Here is a 21,485-nt window from a genome sequence, read left to right as displayed (position 1 = left end):
CGAAGTACTAGTATCGAAAAACCTCATTTTACAACCTTTTTTGAGTTTTCTCAAAGGATTTATACGGTATTACAGGAAACTGTAAAATGATAAATACAGAAACCTGTAATTTAACAAAATTTATTTATCAAAATCTAACAGAAACCACATAGAGCGTGCTTCTACTGCTTCCTTTCGCACAATCCGTTTTTTATCGTCGAGTACTTTCCCTAAAACCTTCAAAACGTCATTTTTATGAGGTAAAAGTTTTGAAAATGGAAATTGTGACGTGACCTCTTGCAAACATTGCAACGCCAAAATTCGTACTTTCTGGAACAAAATTCATAAAAAAAATTGACAAATTGTTTTATTTGTTACCATCGAATTGTCATAAGTTGTCAACTTGAGAAATCTGGTCAAAAAAATCCCCAAATTTTCTTCAATAACTGATTCTTTCGTTGAAATAAAATCACGAATTAGTTGCAAAATTACGATTAAAATCTCATGATTTGTGCATTGATCCAGACACGAAAGAATTAATTTCGAAATCTGCAAAATTCGAATAAATTAATTAATTAGAAAAAATAATTCGAAAATTACTTTTTTGAATTGGACCAAAATGGCCTGTTTTGGGGCAAATTCTAGTAAATATCCAAGTCCTGATAAATACGAATTCTTTCCTGGATTATAATTCTCACTTAAATAATTCGTAACAACCATAAAAAATTTCTGTTGGTATAAAAATCTACAATTGAATTATGTAATTACAATTAATTAGAATTTAATAGACTTACGCAACATTACAACGACTTTTTGTACTCAAAGAATCACAATTGGACATAATTGTGCGAAAACAAGGAGCTATACTTCCATCTTCTTCGAAATGATTAATTAACTAAAAAGAAAAAATCAATTAATTAGTGAATTAAGGGAATTAATTAATTACTTTATTGGTCCAAGTTGTGCCTAATTTGTGATTGCGCATAATTAGGGCTTTTGTGATCCATGAAACGAGCACTGGATCGGTTTTAGTGTCCCTAAATCGGTCCAAAAATTCCCAAATTACTTGATCTAAAATTAATTGTAATTAATTAATTCAAACACAAATAATTAAAACACCTTTGGAACACTTATTTAAAATATTTGCAACAAGTTGTATGGCTGTCTCCCTTCTTAAATTATCATTTTCTCTAATTATAAATTCAAATAAATTATTTAAAATTTCGTAATTCATTAAAACGTAGCGTCTTAAACAACACAAAACTCCATCCAAGAGAAAAATATCTTCAATTTTAATTCGAATTAATTCGTTGCGAATTATTTCATTTTGTTTCTCGCTCGACATACGACCAATCACAACTTTTAAAATAAATGCAATTGTTTTATGACATATGTCACTCGTTAAAGCCAACTCAATTAACATATTTGTGACATTTCGTGCAATTAAAACGTCAAAAATCTCCTCACAATTGTCAAATTTTATCAAAATTTTCTTCAACAAATTTACGGATCGTTTTTTCAAAATTAAATCAATCAGATTGGCTGTGAAAAATTTTTGATTTACGAGTGTCACACATATTGCGTCTAGATAACATTCGGTACAGTTTTCTGTATTACCGACCAAGTTTATAGCGATTTCGTTCGGGTAATCACGTGCTAGACATTCCAGACATTTTAAAATGGCGCCCTCTTGTGGCACTTGTAGTAACTTGACGTAATTTTGGTAAAGTAAATGTCGGATTTTTTCGGGTATTTTCGGTGAAACTTCTGCTAAACAATTGAAGGCGACTTGATTCAAGTCATGGTCAGTAGTTGACTTGACGAGTAAAACCGGTATTTCCCCTAGAAATTCCAAATCGGTGCTAACTTTATACAAGTCGGTTAATAATTGCAAAATTGGTGTTTTTTGTGACGCTGTGTTGGCAATATTAAACATATTTGTAAGAATTGGGACGGTTTCGCGTACTACAAGATTGGCAACACTGTCCGATGCATTGGCAACACTGATTAACAATCGTGCTGAGGCTTGAAACAATTTCGAATCGGGTAAAAAATTGCCTTTAATTGTATCGCAGATATCTTTGATTGTTTCTGTCAAAATCAGATCACGTGTATTTTTAATGACAGCTGTCATTGTTATCAAACAGGCATTTTCTATCACCGGATTGGTCATTTGAAACAATTCTTTTTGTATTAGTGGCCATACCATTAAAGGTGAAACATCAAAAGTGTTAAATAACAATTCCTGTAAATTTCCGTTGTTTAGTCTGCGGTCAGGTTCGAAACAAAACACTTACAATTAGTCGCAATGAATCCAATTTTGCGATTTCGAGTGACGAATCGAATTTTTCTAAAGCGAGTTGGAGGGAAAATTCGGTGAATTGTGGCACGGCGACAAGGCAAAAGCCGAGTTTTTCAGCGAGGATTTCTCGAGTTATTTTCTGTAAAAAAAATTGTTATTTTAAGATATGAAAATCTATTAAAGGGGCACATTTTCGTCCTGTGGCGGAGCCCTAAAATCGACAGGGAAGTAACAAGCCAGAATTTCAAAAGCGTCTTCGGTGAGATGCCCCAATTCAACTTTTCGCAAAAATTTCGGAAACCAATCAAAGAGAAAAATAAGATTTTTCGGACTTCGCTCACCGTCTACGGCCGAAATAACACCATAAACAAAATCGGGCCCCATTTCGGACAATTCTGGAGCAAAAATCGTGTTTTTTCTAGTGGTTTAAGGGGGCTGTTGACACAAACCTGGCCAAAACTTGTCCAAACATGTCTCAAAAATCTCATAAATAGTGAATCGATCAGTTTCTTGTTGTTGTTGGCAAGATATGTTGTGGAAAAGTTGGGTTAGAAAAGCCCCAGCGCTTCCTTTTGGGGCCCCCTCGTGGCGAATCAACACCAGGAAACCCCTCAAAACAGGTGGGATGACCTACAATCACCCCAATAAATAGCCCCCTTAAGAAAAAAAACACCCACAAGATGGTTGTCCTTAAGCCGGTCCGTGTAAAACTGACAAATAAATTTCAATTGGGTTTCATCGAAAAAATCAGGGGGCAAAGTCTCAACAACACGTGTTAAAACCCACATTCCTAATTCACGACCTTTTGGATTGGTGTCGACAAGGAGCCCCCTTAACTCCTCAACAAGTTGCAAGAGTGTCATTTGACCCGATTCGAGGCCTGAAAAATTGAGGTTATGTCGGAATGGGGGCCACTGGTGACATACCCTCAACCAAAATCTGGCATTTTTCGCCGAATTTAGGGTCGTCTTGAGTTAAATTTTGAAAATTCTCAACTAAATTTTTCTCCATTATAACTTCACTTTTTTTGACAGATGACAAATGACAGGACCGGATTCAGTCAATTGATTAAAACACAGAACCGTAGTTAAATTTTTATTGACTCAATATTGTTCGCCCATAAGTAACACAACCAGGGCTGTCCATCCAGTAAAGGGCCTACAACCGCTCCCCTCTCCTGTCTCATCATTATACTGTTCCCATAAATAACCCGTTTTGAAATATTGCGTCATAACATTTTTTATCACATTTTCTCTCAATTCTTTATAAATCGTGTTGGCTTTGTCTCGATATGGCCCTTCCGTATTGGCGTAGAAATATAAGGCCCGGACTGCAAGAAAATTAATATTGATCCAAATTTGACCCCTCCAATATGGCGGATCATGTTCAGTATTACGTTTCATATACAATGGTGAATTTTTCGATAATGACCTTAAACCGAATTTGGTCCATAGTAAATCAGGATTTCGAAGGTCATCTAAAATCTGACCCAATTTCAACGAATCAGAATCGACCATTTGTAACAAAAATGGAAATAGACTGACATAACCAAATGTCGAATCCACCAATCGGTATTCAGGATTCTTCAAGGTCACACGTACCATTTCCATATTTTGATTTTGTGACCTTGGTAACGGTTTCGGCCTTTTTAATTTAACAGAATCAGTGTGATAACCATAATCTGAATATCTAGACGCATAATTCGACCAATGAAGATTATCCAATAGGAAATTATCTTTTAAATAATCGGCTGTCTGTTCATATTTATATCCATCACGGTCTAACAGTGTTGCCAATCTTGCTAACGTATCAGCCGCAATGGCAATCCAGCAATATAAATCGACATGATATTCGTTTTCGGTCGGATGCGATGCTCGTGGATAATCGTCAAGACCCGAAGTTAAAGTTTTTGGATTCAATTCGCGATTGGTTGAAGCGTCACGCCCCCTCCATCGATACATTCCAGGCCCCGCCCCTTTCTGTGTTGTATTAAACCATGCAAACCACGCCTGTAATCGTGGATATAGACGTTCCAGTGTTGCCAAACGTCCTTCACTCAATTTATCGTAATATTTCCTCAAAATAAATTGCAATGTGAGGAAGAAAGTAGGCGGATTAGCGTTAGTGTTACGTTGAACGACAAACTCTTCGGGTATTTTCGCTAATGCTTCAACACCGAGAATTTGTTCACGGGGGATCCACCCTTCAACATTCATCAAATCAAACCAATGACTGATAATATCAAGTTCAAGGTCAAGATCCCACGTTGCGATAAGAAATCCATGGAAACCTTCATCCCAGAGAAAACCACGAGGGAAGAAACTTCGAGAGGGGACTCCGGTATAAAGGGGGGCACGCCAATAATGAACCGGTTCTTTGGTATAAAAACTTTGCACTTTGGATGTACCAAAAAAGTAGCCGATACCACCGAGCATGTTACTGAGCGCCGCCTGGGCAAAGGACACCTCTTTGGGACCATAACTACAAAAAAGTCAAAGTTGGCCGATTGAAAAAAAAACAAGTGCCAACGATTGCTTTCGGAACAGTGATCAAAAGTATAAAAAAATTTCGAAATCGAACCAAAAACAAAAAAGTTATCAACAATATTATTCTTTCTACAAAAAAGTCAAAGTTGGCCGATTGAAAAAAAAACAAGTGCCAACGATTGCTTTCGGAACAGTGATCAAAAGTATAAAAAAAATTCGAAATCGGACCAAAAACAATGTTGCCAACATAATTTCATTACCCTTTTTTATGCAATCCGAATGTATCCTCGAATCTTTGCCCAAACCTAGCCTCATGCCAGGCTAAAGCCTTGGTATAGGTTTCCCCCACTAGGGTATCCTGTCTTGTGCCGAAACTACCCGATTCGAAAACGACATCGACCGAAAACGGGACTTTCCCTGTCAATTGTACAGCGACGAAATTCGGTTGTGCCTACAATTCATAATCAAAATGGCCTAATTTGCATTATTGCCAACCTACTTTTCCTGTCCCCGCTTCTGGTAATATTTCCCCACCTAAGATGATTCGTCTAGGGGAATTTGGTTTGTCTTGTGCCAATCTTAATGACCCCACCACTGTCTCTTTAAGTAGGTGAAGTCCCGGCGCTATAGTACTCAAAAACGATTCATGACTCACAATACCGGAACTATTAGTGAATTTAATAGTGAATTCCCCTAAACCGGAAGTTTCGCCTTTAATTCCGGTAAATTTCGTTGCGGAATTTGTAAGTGATATAAAACCTTTCGTTTCCTCATCCAAGGCTGTATACCAGATGAGTGAAACGTCATCAAAATTCCCAGGCTGCAAAACTTAACTAACAAAATGCGATAAAATCCCCTAGATTTTTACTTTGGTTACTGTGATTCTAGCCGTCCAATCACCCCCATGACTCCCACCTAGTCGTTTAACAAACGAAGTATCGATAGTATAGCCCCCATCAATAATTTCCTGTACCCCAAAATTACTACCATCGTGTTTCACCCATCCGTATTTCTCCAACCCATCGTTTTGTTCACACCAATGTCTTATACCATCGCCCCCTGGACGTAAACGTTTCGGAAAATACCACATTAGACCTGTGACTAGTGACATGGGGTCGCGTGTTTTTAATCCGAAATAAAGCCCCGGTCTGTAAGACCCCCAATATTGTTCAGGGACTTCTAATCCACTTCTGACAACCATCTAGAATGAAAAGTCACTAAAATTGTAACAGCGTTCAAGGTTTGGACCTTTTTATCATCGAATGGGGTATTGACACGTGTCTCCAAGTACCCCATGTACCCCAAAGACACTGCGATTCCTAGAACGATACAACCGATAATTTGTTTCCAGTATGAGAGAAGACTGCTGGATTTTGATGATCGGTTGTTGGTAGAATTACTACCGTTGCTGCTACTACTATTTGTGCCTTTATTGGGGTCTCCGGAGCCCTGATTACGTCTCTGACGGGCCATTTTGAGGTTAGGTTTCAGTAGCACACAAAAAACGACTCCTGATACGATTTTACTAATCTAAAAGGGTTAAAACAACACTAGAAGGGTTTTTTCATTTATGGTTGCTCTTTTTCTTATCAATTTTGCATTTTATTGCTACTTATTTATTGACATTTCTTATGTTGACAGGGATACCAATTTTGTAACACTGATAAGATAAATGACCATTTTTTGCGATTTACGACGAAATTTTATCATTTTTGTATAAATTGTGATTAGTGGGGACGGTTTTAGACGTAATTGGGTTAGAATTTGGGGGCACAAGTCCGCATTTATTGTTTTTCCGTGTGGTAATCTAGTAGTTTTAGGTTGGTAATGTTGGTAGTTATGTTTCGATCTAGTGGGAAATGTAGCCGGCCCTTGGTCCATTTTCATCGAATTTTCGTGCAAAACTCGTGAAAATTGTGACTATTCATATTGAAAAACGTTATTTACGTGTCATTAGTGATGTAGGAATGTACTCGGGCAGTGATTCGACCGAATCTCAGACCTACCCTCAATGGGCCCTCAACCCATCAACGTACCAAAACATGTCCAACGAACAAGTAGATTGGGCCGCTTTGGCCCAACAATGGATCATAATGAAGGAAGCAGGCCCACCACCTGTCATTTCCAGTGAAAAAGCCACAAAAAATGAAGGGGGCGAAGCCCCCATGGATGTTGAAGACAAAGACGAATCATTAGAATGGAACCCCCAGAATGAATGGGGTTGGAATGCGCAGAACCAGTCATGGGGTTGGACACCTCCAATGGGTGTACCACCGCCTGTGGCCCTAAAGCCCCCTTTATTGCCCACACCAGCCAACTTTAATTACAATGCGCCCCCTGAAAGTGTCAACGATAATGCGAATTTCACAGGGTAATTGTTTTCGCTTAAATCAATGTGTTGTTTTACCTTCGGGTGCACTCGGATGTGTTCGTTAATTGGCGCGAAATTTGAATTTTTTGACGTTTCAGGTACTCCACAGTGCCCCAAAACGACTATTCATCGGGTTATTGGACTTCCGCCGGAAGTTCAAAACAAGTAAAGCCTCACAATCGACGATTTAGTAAAGTTAATGTCCCACGACCGGTACAACCCCTAATTAATGAAACACAGCCAACTTTGGATGCTACAAAACGTAAACAATTGCCGGCATGGATACGTGAAGGTTTGTATTTGTTTTAATTAAATCACGTGATACGATTTCTTGACACAGGATTGGAGAAAATGGAACGTGATAAACAAAAACAATTGGAACGTGAAAAGGAAAAACAAGAGAGAGAGGAATATAACGAAAAAATGAAACAGAGTGAAAAAGAAACTATGGAGATATTAAAATCGACGATTAAAGAACAACAAAAGTGTAAATTTGTAAGTTGGCTGTGTTTTTATTGACATATGATTGTTGTTTGTTTTTTTGAGGAGAGTGATGTCGAATCGGAGGAAGAGGATAAGAAGGCTATGTATCCGGAACCAGTATTGACACCTGCTGAACAAGTATTGAAAAAAATCAGTGTTACCAATAGTTGTTTATAAAATGTTTCTAGATGATGAACGTGAGAAGGACCATGACTGAAATTCTACTCAAGGTTACCAACCGCGAAATTGAAAATATCTGTCGTGAGGAATTGCAACGTTATCACAAAAAACATAAAGGTATCGGTATTCAGCGGCCATTTTGTAAATTATCAAATAAAACAAAAAAATGGAGAGAAAAAAAATTGTTTTTTGTGATTCCCCGAGAAATTTGTTTTTGTTTCTTTAAGACTGTTAGCAGGATTTTAATGTAAACTTCAGCTTCAGATCGTCGCGTTTCTGCACCCAGCGGTGCCAACGTAACGACAAAACTTGGTAAGTCACACAAATTCCCCTAAAACACAACACGATTTTATTCTCAAAATGTGAGTGAAACAAATTTGAGAATAATTGATATTTGTTGTTTTTTTTTTCTCGATTCGATAAATGATTTAATCGGTGACAGGTTTGGGGATTTACGGCGGTTCAGAGAGCAGCAGTAGTGACAACAGTGGTGACGAAAAATCCCCAGAAAGGAAAGATTCCGACACGGAATTGAAGGTTTTTTCCCAAGGTGATTGTAATTTTTTTTTAATTATTTTTATGTATTTTCAGGACAGTATTAAGCGCAAAAAGGCGGAATTCAGTAAAACCGAACGCGAAATCGAGGATAAGTTGGCTATGGCCGCTGAAAAGAAACAATCACCGATCACACGTTCCCCCACTCCTGAAACAAAAGATAATCACAACACACAGGTAGACACGAAATCTCAAGGTCAGTAATCACATCTGAAACAAAACAATATCAACGTATACACGCCTACTAATTTAAGTCAAAATCTATAATAGGTCGTAAACAAAGTACGAAAAAACGTGTTCGGTCATCGTCGTCGAGTTCATCACGAAGTCGATCGACAACACCCGAAAAAAGTCGACGTAAAAAACGCTACTCGCGGAGGAGTAGGTCAAGGTCAAGGTCATCATCTTATAGGAGACGGAGGTCGAGGTCACGTCGTCGAAGTCGGAGGTCGAGGTCACGGAGCGGTGGTAGGGGTAAGAGGTCGCGACGGCGCTGAATCATGTATGTGACTCGATTCGATTTTGTTTTGTTGTATATAAGTGTCTTCCTAGCAATAAACTGTTTAGTTGAGTAAATTATTAAAATGTAACGATTTTTATTTGCGAAATAAATAGTTTGCTCGCCTTAGTTCAATGTTTTATTGTCGTGTCGGTAAAACAGAAATCTAGTAAAAATTCCTACTTTACCGGCATTAAAAAAAAACAAATTTGTACAAACAACTAACGGTTTTTATTGGCGGAATAAATAGTTTTACATTTACTTCCCATATCTCTGTTCACACTTATTAAACCGGTATAACAAATGTAAAAAAGTCTCAAAGGTGATATTGTGATGTGTTTTTAAGGTTAGAAATTCGGTCACTCGTATTTGCCAGGGTGGGTAACCGTATAAACTGAAAGTTTTACCACAACACACTCCCAAATCCGGATCAGGGAACTCAAACTGTCTTTTAAGCCCGTTTTCGAACTGTAACAAGTCAATATTGGCAGCACTGATAAGAGTTTTCGTCAAGTTGGCTATAGTTTCACGGCCGTCTTTACTCTCCAACAACTTGACGTGGATTTTGCGTCCTGTGAAGCCATTCTTGTGGACAAAATCAGGAGTGCTGTGCCATATCACGTGATCCGATTCGTGCCTCTTTTCTTCAACAATTTCCTGTAATTTGTCTTCGTATTTTCTCAACGACCCTAAAACCGACCTTTGCTTATTACAAACACTCAACGATAACAGAAACCCAACCTTTATAATCGTAAAAACTGATAAATGTGATCCGGGCGGCTAAACACCACAAAATCAAATTGGCCAAATCTTTCACAGCCGGCTCTTCGTTGCCAAGCAATACGGTGAGATGTGTAGGGATTTTGGTGATTTTTTTCGGTCGATTGTCGATCTCGTGACACAAAAACTGGAGTTTCTGACGAAAAATCGCAACAATTGATGCAATTATTTCATAAATTGTGTAAATTACATTCAAGGTTAGATAACACGCGCGGTGGATCACAGACGAGGACTTTTGGTCCATTTTTATAACGATTTTTATTCACATAATAGCACTCAAGGGGGCGGTTTTTAAATCGCAACGACCGCGAGATTAATGAACATGAGACACGGTGTCATAAAAAGTGCCCCACCACCAGTTTGACGTTTGACAGGTGAGAGTGGGTGGCGACACTGATGACACTAAATGACGTCACGACGAAATTTGCGGTTATGCAACCACCATTGCACTAATTTTTCGACAAAAATTAATTAAAAAGGATTGTCTTCTGCAATTATTCAACTTCCCGACTTATAATTAATTGCTTTTTGTGGTTTGTAAACAGAAAAACTACCCAAAAGGTTAAGAATCGGAATATTCAATCATTTGTATTTGAAATAAACCTAACCTAATTAGATTAGTTGGAAATTGTTAATAAAGTTGTTTTTTACATTTAAGACTTACTTTTTTTCGGTTTTTGGGTCCCAAAACGGCACTAAACAGAAAAAATTCAAACACGGAAAACTTTTATGTCATTTTTAAACAAGATGGAGTAACCGTCGCCAACTTAAAATTTGTTGTACATCCGAGATTAAAGAAACCTACTTTACCGACATTGTAAAAAAATTAAATAAAACACCAAATTTCATGAAAAATGTATTCCCTCGCTATTAAACGCATGTAACAACACCATAAAATCATCAATATCCATAGTCCTCGCCCTTTTTTGTTCCCCCTCGACCCCCTTCAAAACCTGTTCAACTTTCTCCTTAACACTAAAACCAGGGGGCACCTCTTTCCCATTCACACTACAAAACGACTTGTAATTCTTCTCAAGCGTAGCTAAAACCACCGATTGCCGAAACGCCGCCCCCAGTGTCTTATTTTTCCGTGAAAACGCAATCCTCGTAAGCCCATCCCACTCGGTGTAGGAAATGGGCGGGGGCGGATTCCTCACTTCTATTCGCACCACCGCTGACTCCACCTTCGGGGGCGGTCTGAAATTATTCCGCCCCACTTTCATCAACATATCAACTCGGGCCAATAGCTGCGTATTGATCGACAATCGACAGTAGAGTTTGTCCCCGGGGGCGGCAACCAACCTATCAGCGAACTCCTTCTGAAACATGAGGACGGCACACCGGAAAAAGGGGCGGTGCAAAAGCAACTTGAACACCAATGGGGAGGAGATCTGATACGGGATATTGGCCACACAAACGCTGAAAAACGGCAATTCGGTCTTTAAAACGTCCCCAATCAGGATCTGGAGTTTGGACTTAAGGGGGCTGTTTTGGACGCGTTTTTGCAATTCTGCCACTAGTCTCGGGTCGATTTCACACGCAATTACTTGTTTTACGGTTTCGAGGAGTTTCAAGGTCAAGTTTCCGGTTCCAGGGCCGATTTCCAGGACGGTATCGGAGGGCTTGAGGGCCGCCTTGTCCAACATTGAGGTTATGATGAGGGGGTTTTTGAGGATGTGTTGACCAAAAGTCTTGTTGAATGTGATACCTTGTTTCGCCACAGAGGCATGAATACGTGATTTTTTCTCTGGTTTGATTTTTGGCATTTTTGAGGTTAGGTTGACACTGACACATGTGACACACAAAACACACTTTTCGGGCAAAAACGCAATAAATGCCACTCAAAAAAAAAACACAAACGGTCTATAAATGCCCCAAAACGCACCCAATTTGTTCCAAATACAAGTCTATTTAGAAATTTTACAATTTAATTTGTTAGTGATATGCAACCAACAATACATCAAGCATCTGTCAATGTGTCAATATGTGACACTTTTGGGTAAAAAGAGCAATAACTAAGATTTAAAAAACACAAATACGTTAGAAACACCATAAAACGCACTCCAAAAAAGCAAAGTCTGCAAAACGCATCCAAAAATGTTCATTTACAAACTATAATTTAATGACAGCTACCTGCAACTAACAATACACCTTTTTTACACATACACATTTTTTTGGCGGAAAAACACGATGAATGAGACTCAAAAAATTGCAAAGGGTTTAAAAACAGCCCCAGAATGCACTCACTTTATTTCAAATAAATGTTTATTTACATATCTTACAATTTAATAATACAAAAAGGCTGCAACCAACAATACAGTCACTTATCTAATTTCTAAACCGCTATCATTCTTATCAATAAATTGGAAAAATTCAGCGCTTAAAACTGTAAATTCACGTGTTAATATCCCTACTTCTACATTTCAAGGCCAACAGGTTCGCATTATCAACTTTATCCCCACTACTTTGTAGACTTTCACAACTAAGTTATCGTGACGACAAAATGGAGTAATTCCCCGACTTTGATACTTTTATTTGTGTTTGTGTGTAGTGCAAAAACATGGAAACAAAAGTGGTAAAACTGCTAGAAACCTTGTTGAGAGAAATAAATGAAATCAAACAAAAACTCAACAACGTGGAAACAAAGTTAGACAACCAGCAATACATCGATCGAATTTTTGGTGATATTCATCGTTATTTTGCCAACAATGGTGCAAAAATCGGTGAATCACTCGGAAATAAATCTATTGTTTCTGAGACTGTTCAAACAAATGTTACTCCAACAGGTATGTCAATAAAACAAAAAATTAAATGAAATTGTTTTTGTGAATTTTCAGCGCCTGAAATTGTTAATCTCGACTTAAAAACGACTGAAATGACGATTGACGATTTAAAATCGGTGTTAAAATACACTTTAGTTGAGGAAATCGGGCCTCCACATGCCCCCACATTCAAAATGGCGGTGAAAGTGAATGAAAAAATTTATTACGGAAAAGGGAGTTCCAAACAAAGGGCTCGAGACGAAGTAACTGAAGTGGTTTTTAAATTTTTGAACAAGAATAAAATTGAGGACAAGGAAAAGGAAAAAAAGAAAGGTAAAAAAAACTACATTATAATTTTTAATTACAAAATTTCATTTTATAGAAACACAAAATGTGATAATTGACTTGTCGTTGTTTGATAAATCAAAAATGTCCCTTAATAATCTCCAATCTTTGTTAAAATTCAATTTAATCGATCAAGTAGGCCCTGCACACGCCCCCACATTCAAAATGGCGGCCAAAGTGAACGGAAAAACGTATTACGGAAGTGGAGGTTCGAAACAAAAAGCTCAAAATAATCTAACTCAAGTCGTTTTGCAATCACTGAACGACATACAAAAAAATGAATTGAAAAATAAAAAACAAGAAGAAATGTCAAATGTCAAAATAGATCCAATAAATGTGAAAAATAATCAAAAAACAATAGAAAACATTCATTCGTTGCTCAGCTATCGCCTCGTCGAGCAGACCGGACCTGACCACAAACCCACATTCAAAATGGCGGCCAAAGTGAACGAAAAAATTTATTACGGTATCGGTGGTTCCAAAATTAAGGCACAAATGAATATTGTTGAACAAGTTTTAAGGGAATTACTCATCATTAAAAATAAGGCTAAGTCACGTGAGTTTCAACTACGCCATCTAGCCAATTTGACTGAATTAATTTTAGTTTCAGAGACGAACAATGTCAAACTACTACCAACATTTTTTAAAACCGCAAAAAAATCCCTAAACTATGTAAGATCGGCACTTCAGTATAACTTTGTGGGAAAAACCGGTTCTTTATTCAAAATGGCGGCTAAAGTCAACGGAAAAATCTACTCTGGCGTTGGTGATACTAAAACAAAAGCACGACTAGACGTTGCTGAACAAGTACATAAATCATTACGTGAAACAAATGAGTTTAGTAAACCACAAACGGAAATAAAAACAAAAGCATCGAATTTTCTCAATCGACTTTACCCCAACGCCATCTATACGTGTACGGAAACACGAAATGACACTACAACCGAATTCACTATTGTTATTACAATTGCTACGCAACAATTTGTAGGAATCGGTAAATTTAATTTTAGTAAATTCAGTGTTACCAACTTAATTTCAAGGTCCGAGTAAGAAAATCGCAAAGAAAGCGGCAGCATTTTCGGCTCTCACCGGTCTTGGGATTCCCCCAAAAACACAAATTGCTCTTGCAAAACCCGAGTTTTTTCGCAGGTGGTACATATTGAATTTTTTCTGTGACTTTTCCATTTTTTTAGGTTAATTGAAGATAAAATCGCGTCACTGTTGGCTTCAAAGCCTCAATTTAGTAAATATACAGTTGGCGCTGGAATTGTGATGACCCGAAACGGGAATTTTCTGGATTGTGATGTGGTTGCAGTGGCGGCGGGTACGAAATGCATTTCGAGTGCGAAAATGACAAACAGTGGTGCCAACTTAAACGATATGCATGCTGAAATTTTATCACGGAGGTGTTTACTTGGTTTTTTCTACGACCAATTAGAATTGTGTATTGAAGGAAAAGAGTCGATTTTTGTGCGAAATGGAAACAAGTTTCGACTTGTTGACGGAATCGAGTTTCATTTGTACGTTGATAAGACCCCGTGTGGAGACGCTAGTGTTTTTAGCCCCCGAAACGAGGCTAAAAAACACGGATTTTTAAGAGTGAAAATCGAGGCTGTTGGTGGAACAATTTCCACGAAAAAAAATCGAATTTTTCACGAAAATAAATCCTTAACAATGTCTTGTTCGGATAAAATTTGTCGATGGAACGTTTTAGGGCTCCAAGGGGCCCTTTTATCGAATTTCCTCGACCCGATTTATCTCAAATCGGTGATTTTAGGTAACGTCATACACGAATCGCATTTGCAGAGGTGCCAACACAAAAAACGCAAAAAAAACTAACTCAAAATTTCATTCTAGGGCAATTTATGGACGCATCAAAGACACCGTTGATAACCTCCCTCCCACTTACCAACTAAATACCCCCTCCATGTTTTTCCTCCCCTCCACTAAACCCAAAACCACTTCCAGTCCAAGTTTTGCAATCACGTGGTCTAAAAATGACCAACAGTGTGAAATTATCAATTCCAGGACCGGACTTACCGAACTTGGACCGTCCAAATTTTCCAAACGCACATTTTTACAACGATTTGGGGCCCTTAGTGAAAAAATTTGGGGGCAAAAATTCAAAAACATTTACATTGAAGCCAAATATGCAGCTATGGAATATAATGTAGGGAAAATGATGAAAAAATTAACTTTTTTGTAATTTTTTTTTTCAGATTGCAAAAAATTCCTTAAACGATGCGTTCAAAAATGCTGATTTGGGCACTTGGATTGCGAAATCTATAGAACACGAAATGTTTGCCTTAAATTAAGCATAATTTTATTTTTTTTTACAATTTTTTAACAATAAATTATTTTTCATCAATATTTTTCGTTATTATTTATTACCCTAGTAACCGAAAAAATAAAACAAGTTGTTGTTATAGTAACACCACATAAATAGTGTTGCTATGGAGAAAATAATTGTTACCTTAGCAACCGCACATAATAGGTACAGTGTTGCCAATTTTAACAAAACTTTTTTCATCGACATTTTCATAATATAATAATCATTGAATTATAAAAAATAATACTAAGCAAAAATACAAGTCATATTAATTTATTGATTTGGTAGTACTGTAATATTTTTTTAATTTAAAAAATCGACGTTTTTGAAGGTGTAGTTGCACCACATCGAATTTTAATAATTTACAACTAGTTTTGGCCTAATTTAATAAATTTTCGGTTTATTTTTAAGGAAATTTTGCAAAATAGTTCTGTTTCTGTCTAAAAACATAATAAAACGCTGAGAAATGGACAAAATAATATACTTTATGACTCATTTTAGCGATTTCTTTTACCTTGTTGGGTAAAATATCATTTAGAAAAACTAAACTATCTCTCGATTTTTCAACTTTTTTTTTGAGAAAATTTGGCGTGTCTAAAAAACGTGCAAAATGCTCAAAAAAAAAACAAAAAAATTGTGTCATCATTTTTGAATTTACTACATCAATAATTAAAAAAAATAATTTTACTAACATTTGTGTCGATTCAATAAAGTATTTCAAAATACATTTATTAATTAAGTAAGTTTCTAAGTAAAAAATGTTTCTAATATCATAAAAAAAATAACGTGTTTCAGAGCCAATTTTACAATTTTTTGTCTTTTTTTGCAATTTATTTAGTTTCTTGATTGAAAAAATGTTTAAAACTCATTGAAATAAGTGAAAATAAGGCTTTTTAGACCTAATTTCGCAATTTTCTGCTTTATTTTGGCAAAACCTAGAATTTATTAAGTTTCACAGCAAAATTTTCTAAATTCATCAAAATAATCAAAAATAGTAAATTTCAGACGTAATTTTGAAATTCTCTACTTAGTTTTGGTGAAATCTCACGAATTTTGGGAGTTTTTTTGGAAAAACACTTGATAACTCAAAAAATAGGGCATTTCAGACTTAATTTTACAATTTCAATTTTTTCAAATTTAATTTCACAGAAAAAATACATAATAATACATTAGAAAATACATAAACAAAAATAAGACATTTTAGACTTGATTTTTTTTTACCTTGTTTTAACATAATTTCCTAAATTTTGTGAGTTTCTCGGTAAAAAACTACTAAATTTACAACAAACTCATTTTAGAGTCAATTTTAAAAATTTTCAATAAAACTTCAACAAAATTCGTTAAAATAATTGAAAATAATGCATTTCAGAAAAAAATCAAAATTTTTCTTTTCTTTCTTTCGACTTTTGATAAATTTTCGGTTTATTTTTAACGAAATTTTGCAAAATAGTTATGTTTCTGGCTAAAAACACACGAAAACGCACAGAAATGGACAAAATAATGTGATTTTTTTACCTTGAGTGAAATATCATTTAGAAAAACAAAACTATCTTTCGATTTTTCAACTTTTTTAAAAAAAAATAGCATTTGAGTTTTTGTATGGCTAGAAAAACGTGCAAAATGCTCAAAAAATACAAAAATGTTATTTTTATTTACTATATCAATAATTAAAAAAATAATTTTACTAACATTTGGGCGAATACTCGTTTTAAAAAAAATATTTCAAAATTAATTTTCGTTTCTAAAAAAAATTTTGTTTATTTATTCGTTACCCTAGTAACCAACAAAATTGTCATGTTATTACCGTAGCAACGCTTCAGTATTACCAATTTTTTCTAAAATTTACTAAAAAAGCACTGTTTTGTGAATTAGGCCGTGATTATTCTCTCCATTGTTGATTTAAGTCGAACATCAAAATTGATGAATATGTAAATGTTAATAATATAAACTTGTCAAGTAGTTGGAGTCTTTATCAAGTGGTCATCATTTTCAATTAACACACTCGAATAATTGATTAAATAGCATTTACATTTTGCGTTCTATTTTTCGTGTCTAAAATTACCAAAAAAACAATATGACGTCATTTTCATCCCTTTTTCCTCATTTTCACTTAATAAGTTTCATCGGAGAAATGTAATTGTCATCTAATAAATGCCGATTGCATCTGAAAGCTGATTTAATTAATATTCAACTGAAATTCATTTTTTCAGAAAATTTTCATCGGCCATAAATCAGAGATTTTCAGCAATAATGATGAATGATTTACGAATTTGCTTTTGTCTTTACCAAGAAATTCTACAAACACATCACCTACATAAGCTATAAAAATTTCATTAATTCCAACTAATATAATGGCAACACTGTGGTTGCCATGGTTATGTATGGTTGCTAGAGTAATAAACAAATTATCACCATATTACTATAGCAACAGTTTATTTGGTTATGTTCGTTGCTAGGATACTAAAAAAATATTAAAAATCATTCGTTTTTCATCTGTCACAACTTGTTGCTTGTGATAAAAGTGGTGACATAATAAAAAGTAACATTGGTGAATAAAAAATGTGTAGTTTTTGATGTGTGAAGAGGCGTCGCGACGCAGGCGTCACATTTGTCGGAGCGCTAAAACCGATCAACTTTTGCGTATATATAAAGGATAACGTCGTGTTATTAGCATTCTTCGTGGTGGTGTCGTCGTCTTCTTCAACGAAAGAAAATCAAGTAAGTGATGCTAAATTTATAAAAAAAAAAGGTTCGAATTAGAGAGGTCGAGTGTGAAATTTTACACGAGTCAAAGTTTGGCCAACTATGATGCATTCATTTGGCTAATTAATTCAATTAGTAATTTAGAAATGAAACGAGAATTGTGGAAATTTTAATTGTATTATGGGCCGGATGAGAACTTCAAAGAGATTACTTGATCAAAAATAAGAAAAAATTACTATTGGTTTATCGACCTGGTATTGCTTTATCTTTGTTAAACGAAATGTGAAACAAAGTAAAAATTTATCGACATGGTAGTACATGAAAAATTCCAATCTGAAATGTTTAAAAATGAACTCCTTTATTACATTTTTATTGTAATTGAACTGTTTTTCTAATAAAAATTTATCGATGCGGTAAGACTAAATATGACGAATTGAAACGAAATGAAAATTGCGAGACTTTATTGACATGGTATTACTGTACAACTTTTTCTCAACAATTTAACAAAATGGGTTTTCAAATCAAACTCAATTAAAATTTATCGACAATTTAGAGTTATTTGGCAATAAGTTCAGTTGTTTTTCGAATTATTGTGAAAATTCTAGTCCCACCGTATCGATAAAATATTTACAATTCCGTTAAAAATCAATTTTCTAGTGTTTTATAGTGCTACCTGTTGATAAAATGGTTGGTTTTCTGTTTTGATAAAAAAGAGAATAAAAAGTTTTTATTTAGTAGTCCTATCGCATCGATAAACAGACACTTTCTTTCGTTTTGTTTGTTTTTCTGTATAAATTGTTTAAAACTCACTTTATTAATTAAAAATTCACCATACCAATCAAGTAGTGGGCAATTTTATCCCAATTTAACAACGAAACTAATAAAGTCGTAGCCAATTACATAATGAAAACACAAAAAAGGTTTAGAGAAAGATTTTATTAACGCGGAATTACTAGATGTTTTGAAAACAAAAATATTTCCGAATTTTTAATATTTTAAATATATTTTTCTAGTCCTACCACGTTAATAAAATGGGTTTACTAAATTCTTTTGGTAAAAAGTATAGTCCTATCATATCGATAAATAAAATAAAAGATATTTCAATAGTTTATTAGTTATAGAAAAACCACACTAATAAAGTAGTGGTCATTTTTGTAATCTACTCAATTTTGTCTCAGTTTAATAAAAATCAAACATTTTTTTGGATTATTTATTATTGATTATTGGGCCACCATTTTATTAATAAAAATATTTTAATAAATTATAGTTTTAATTTTATTAATTTCAGTTCTATCTCTATGTCTCTAAGAAAATTAGGAAATTTAAAAAAATTACAACTCTAATATGTTGATAAATATTTCGAATTTCGAATACGCATTTAAAAAATTCTAGTCCTACCGTTTTGATAAAATATTTACAATCCCTTTAAAAAAATCAATTTTCTAGTTCTACCTGTTGATAAAGTGATTGGTTTTCTATGTTTTGATGAAAAAGAGAATAAAATATTTTTATTTAGTAGCTCTATCGCATCAATAAACAAACACTTTGTTTCGTTTTGCTTGTTTTTATGTAGAAATTGTTTAAAACTCATTTTATTAATTAGACCAATAAAATTGGCCACTATTTTATTCCAATTTAATAAAAATCATACAATGAAACTAATAAACTCGTAACTGATTGCATAAAAAAACACAAAAAAATTTAGAAAAAGATTTTATTAACACGGAATTAGCACATGTTTTAAAAACAAAAATCTCCGAATTTTTACATTTTAATAGTCTATTAATAATAGAATAACCGCATTAATAAAATGTAGTGACCTTTTTTAAACAATTATTTATTATTATAAATAAATTATTAATTAATTATTGGGCAACCATCTTAATAATTAAAAAAAACTTTCAACATTAAACGTTTTATCAGCATGGAATACCTAGAAATTTTGAAGTCGTTTCAATTTGATTCTGTTTAGTCCTACCAGGTTGATAAAGTGGTATTAAAAATCAAATGAAAACATTTCTATTAAATTTTATTGATATGGTAGAGCTGTATTTTTGTTATTACAAAGAAATTATTTTTTTGACAATGTATATACACTAAAACTTTATCGATACGGTAGTATTATCATAATTTTTTTTAATATCGACTTTGATATTTTTTCTTATTAAAAAAAATATCGACATGGAAGTACTATACCATTTTATAATCCAAATTCAGGATTTTTTGCAAACAGAAGTTTTTTGGTATAAAAAAATTCTAGTCCCACCGTATCGATAAAATATTTACAATCCCTTTAAAAAAATCAATTTTCTAGTCCGGCCTGTTGATAAAGTGGTTGGTTTATATTTATTAAGTACTTTAATGATATTTTTTCTAGTCCTACCACGTTAATAAAGTGTTTTTACTAATTTTTTGTTAGTAAAATGTAGTTAGTAAACACTGATTTATTTTTTACAGCCCTACCACTGCGATAAAATCATAGTTAACAAATTCACGGCCTACTTCACTAAAAAAAAAATTAACTCGTTTCCTGTATAAATTTCTCGTTTCGATGTTTGTTTAAACGACCCTCTGTAGTGAGGGCAATTAGACACAATGGCCTCCTCTAAGTCCAGCTATTAGCTTCTATTGTAACTATTTTGCTTTGTCGTTGTCGAGTGGATCGAGTGGGCTGAGTGCAATTATCGTCCTAAAGCGTTAAAATATTCTTTTTCTACGCCACTGTCGAATATTTTTTCCCTACTCTTTGATCGATGTTTACCCTAATTGCGCCCTTTCATTACAAAGGGTCGTTTTTTTTTTTCATTTGTTAAAAAATGTTTAATTAGGGGTGTTTTTGCACACACACGCGATGCGACCCAAAGGAATTCTTTCATATCGATTCATTTAATTAATAATAATAACACGAAACGGTCATTTATCGACGCGGTGCAACTATAAAATCAATCATTAAAGCCGTTGATCGAATTTAGTGACTTTTCATTTAGCGCTAAATTTCGCCCTTAGGCTCTTGTAATCAATTCACAGCATGAGTGATTCCCTCCCCTATTGAATTCGACAAGTTTTATCTCTGTTAAAGACAAGTTTTAGGGATTTTTTTTTTATTCGGTGTTAATGTCGTGTCGAGTGTTTAACTTAAGTCATTAATTATTTCCGGTGGTGTACCTTTTACTATGTTGTCACATTAAACACATAAAGAGTGACATTGAGATTAATCTTGTTTTTTTTGTATCAAAGAGAGGAAAAATGATTAATGTGAACTTAGTCAAAGGAGTGGAATTAACGTGTTGAATTAGGGATTTTTTGGGTTAAAAGTTGGGTAAAATGTTTAATACCAAAGCTGGGAAACTAGTGAAAGCTACTAATGCGCTTTGATAAGTTTGGGAAAAATTTAGAAAGTTGGACACGTCTTTATTAGTGCGGTTATTCTACAATCAATAAATAATTGATATTTTAGATATTTTCTAGACAAAATTTTTTTACTTTATCCACATGGTAGGACTGAGATGAATAAAATTGAGACTATAATTTTTTGAAATATTTTTTAATTAATAAATTGGTGGCCCAATTATCAAATAATAATCCCAAAAAAATGTTTGATTTTTATTAAACTGAGACAAAATTGAGTAGATTACAAAAAGGACCACTACTTTATTAGTGTGGTTTTTCTATAATTAATAAACTATTAAAATATCTGTTATTTTATTTATC

The 21,485-nt window shown here is 34.4% G+C and overlaps 7 protein-coding genes across 8 annotated transcripts in view; 3 read left to right on the top strand and 4 right to left on the bottom strand.

Annotated features, from left to right (window-relative positions):
• Positions 1–104: 104 nt before the first annotated feature.
• Positions 105–3,359, bottom strand: LOC123010032 (MMS19 nucleotide excision repair protein homolog). Its single transcript, XM_044406653.1, has 11 exons — positions 3,208–3,359; positions 2,959–3,161; positions 2,731–2,911; positions 2,471–2,676; positions 2,277–2,420; positions 1,099–2,224; positions 926–1,050; positions 774–874; positions 580–724; positions 358–528; positions 105–309 (listed from the first exon to the last, which is right to left on the bottom strand). Exons 1-11 carry the CDS (start codon positions 3,290–3,292, stop codon positions 121–123), a joined length of 2,676 nt encoding a protein of 891 aa, XP_044262588.1. The 5' UTR covers positions 3,293–3,359; the 3' UTR covers positions 105–120.
• A 4-nt stretch (positions 3,360–3,363) lies between these two features.
• LOC123010033 (mannosyl-oligosaccharide glucosidase) lies at positions 3,364–6,527 on the bottom strand. The gene is made up of 5 exons (XM_044406654.1): positions 6,016–6,527; positions 5,636–5,968; positions 5,267–5,587; positions 5,028–5,218; positions 3,364–4,762 (listed from the first exon to the last, which is right to left on the bottom strand). The coding sequence occupies exons 1-5, from the start codon at positions 6,238–6,240 to the stop codon at positions 3,385–3,387; spliced, it is 2,448 nt and encodes an 815-aa protein (XP_044262589.1). The 5' UTR covers positions 6,241–6,527; the 3' UTR covers positions 3,364–3,384.
• A 51-nt stretch (positions 6,528–6,578) lies between these two features.
• LOC123010034 (arginine/serine-rich protein PNISR-like) lies at positions 6,579–8,984 on the top strand. Its single transcript, XM_044406655.1, has 9 exons — positions 6,579–7,138; positions 7,237–7,430; positions 7,479–7,633; positions 7,685–7,759; positions 7,810–7,918; positions 8,060–8,113; positions 8,244–8,338; positions 8,393–8,552; positions 8,627–8,984. The coding sequence occupies exons 1-9, from the start codon at positions 6,735–6,737 to the stop codon at positions 8,851–8,853; spliced, it is 1,473 nt and encodes a 490-aa protein (XP_044262590.1). The 5' UTR covers positions 6,579–6,734; the 3' UTR covers positions 8,854–8,984.
• Positions 8,985–9,063: 79 nt separating this feature from the next.
• On the bottom strand, positions 9,064–10,079 carry LOC123009617 (dehydrodolichyl diphosphate synthase complex subunit Nus1). 2 transcript variants are annotated; one of them, XM_044406052.1, is made up of 3 exons: positions 9,826–10,079; positions 9,597–9,771; positions 9,064–9,544 (listed from the first exon to the last, which is right to left on the bottom strand). In XM_044406052.1, exons 1-3 carry the CDS (start codon positions 9,877–9,879, stop codon positions 9,114–9,116), a joined length of 660 nt encoding a protein of 219 aa, XP_044261987.1. In that variant the 5' UTR covers positions 9,880–10,079; the 3' UTR covers positions 9,064–9,113. The 2 variants fall into 2 exon arrangements, with proteins under 2 accessions (XP_044261987.1, XP_044261986.1); XM_044406051.1 differs by having other exon boundaries at positions 9,597–10,059.
• A 399-nt stretch (positions 10,080–10,478) lies between these two features.
• LOC123009616 (probable dimethyladenosine transferase) lies at positions 10,479–11,726 on the bottom strand. The gene has a single exon (XM_044406050.1). The coding sequence runs from the start codon at positions 11,399–11,401 to the stop codon at positions 10,481–10,483; it is 921 nt and encodes a 306-aa protein (XP_044261985.1). The 5' UTR covers positions 11,402–11,726; the 3' UTR covers positions 10,479–10,480.
• Positions 11,727–12,100: 374 nt separating this feature from the next.
• LOC123009713 (double-stranded RNA-specific editase Adar-like) lies at positions 12,101–15,104 on the top strand. Its single transcript, XM_044406198.1, has 8 exons — positions 12,101–12,421; positions 12,473–12,730; positions 12,780–13,298; positions 13,347–13,736; positions 13,783–13,891; positions 13,936–14,550; positions 14,600–14,912; positions 14,962–15,104. Exons 1-8 carry the CDS (start codon positions 12,196–12,198, stop codon positions 15,055–15,057), a joined length of 2,526 nt encoding a protein of 841 aa, XP_044262133.1. The 5' UTR covers positions 12,101–12,195; the 3' UTR covers positions 15,058–15,104.
• Positions 15,105–17,736: 2,632 nt separating this feature from the next.
• LOC123009828 (short neuropeptide F-like) overlaps positions 17,737–21,485 on the top strand; it is an 18,909-nt gene continuing 15,160 nt past the window's right edge. Inside the window, exon 1 of the mRNA XM_044406349.1 lies at positions 17,737–17,789. The gene's annotated coding sequence lies outside the window, so the exon portion shown is untranslated. The remainder of the gene's footprint in view (positions 17,790–21,485) is intronic.

This window comes from Tribolium madens, unplaced genomic scaffold (assembly GCF_015345945.1).
Source record: "Tribolium madens isolate multiple individuals breed KSU strain unplaced genomic scaffold, Tmad_KSU_1.1 Scaffold_7;HRSCAF=85;Tcas5.2_LG10, whole genome shotgun sequence".
NCBI classification, from domain to species: domain Eukaryota; kingdom Metazoa; phylum Arthropoda; class Insecta; order Coleoptera; family Tenebrionidae; genus Tribolium; species Tribolium madens.
This window is presented reverse-complemented; position numbering and strand designations above follow the sequence as displayed.

What these genes read in the sequence shown, in the direction of transcription:
- LOC123009617 (XM_044406051.1), bottom strand. Translation starts at nt 9,879, where the DNA reads ATGGACCAAAAGTCCTCGTCTGTGATCCACCGCGCGTGTTATCTAACC. An exon ending in CAGTTTTTACGATTATAAAG is followed by an intron (nt 9,545 to 9,596) that starts GTTGGGTTTCTG and finishes GGTCGGTTTTAG; the next exon opens with GGTCGTTGAGAAAATACGAA.
- LOC123009713 (XM_044406198.1), top strand. Translation starts at nt 12,196, where the DNA reads ATGGAAACAAAAGTGGTAAAACTGCTAGAAACCTTGTTGAGAGAAATA. An exon ending in GGAAAAGGAAAAAAAGAAAG is followed by an intron (nt 12,731 to 12,779) that starts GTAAAAAAAACT and finishes TTCATTTTATAG; the next exon opens with AAACACAAAATGTGATAATT. An exon ending in CACGAATCGCATTTGCAGAG is followed by an intron (nt 14,551 to 14,599) that starts GTGCCAACACAA and finishes ATTTCATTCTAG; the next exon opens with GGCAATTTATGGACGCATCA.
- LOC123010032 (XM_044406653.1), bottom strand. Translation starts at nt 3,292, where the DNA reads ATGGAGAAAAATTTAGTTGAGAATTTTCAAAATTTAACTCAAGACGAC. An exon ending in CTCCGCCACAGGACGAAAAT is followed by an intron (nt 2,421 to 2,470) that starts GTGCCCCTTTAA and finishes TTTTTTTTACAG; the next exon opens with AAAATAACTCGAGAAATCCT. An exon ending in TGGATTCATTGCGACTAATT is followed by an intron (nt 2,225 to 2,276) that starts GTAAGTGTTTTG and finishes GGAAATTTACAG; the next exon opens with GAATTGTTATTTAACACTTT.
- LOC123009616 (XM_044406050.1), bottom strand. Translation starts at nt 11,401, where the DNA reads ATGCCAAAAATCAAACCAGAGAAAAAATCACGTATTCATGCCTCTGTG.
- LOC123010034 (XM_044406655.1), top strand. Translation starts at nt 6,735, where the DNA reads ATGTACTCGGGCAGTGATTCGACCGAATCTCAGACCTACCCTCAATGG. An exon ending in GCCGGCATGGATACGTGAAG is followed by an intron (nt 7,431 to 7,478) that starts GTTTGTATTTGT and finishes TTCTTGACACAG; the next exon opens with GATTGGAGAAAATGGAACGT. An exon ending in AACAACAAAAGTGTAAATTT is followed by an intron (nt 7,634 to 7,684) that starts GTAAGTTGGCTG and finishes TGTTTTTTTGAG; the next exon opens with GAGAGTGATGTCGAATCGGA.
- LOC123010033 (XM_044406654.1), bottom strand. Translation starts at nt 6,240, where the DNA reads ATGGCCCGTCAGAGACGTAATCAGGGCTCCGGAGACCCCAATAAAGGC. An exon ending in CCCCATTCGATGATAAAAAG is followed by an intron (nt 5,969 to 6,015) that starts GTCCAAACCTTG and finishes TTTTCATTCTAG; the next exon opens with ATGGTTGTCAGAAGTGGATT. An exon ending in CTAGAATCACAGTAACCAAA is followed by an intron (nt 5,588 to 5,635) that starts GTAAAAATCTAG and finishes TAAGTTTTGCAG; the next exon opens with CCTGGGAATTTTGATGACGT.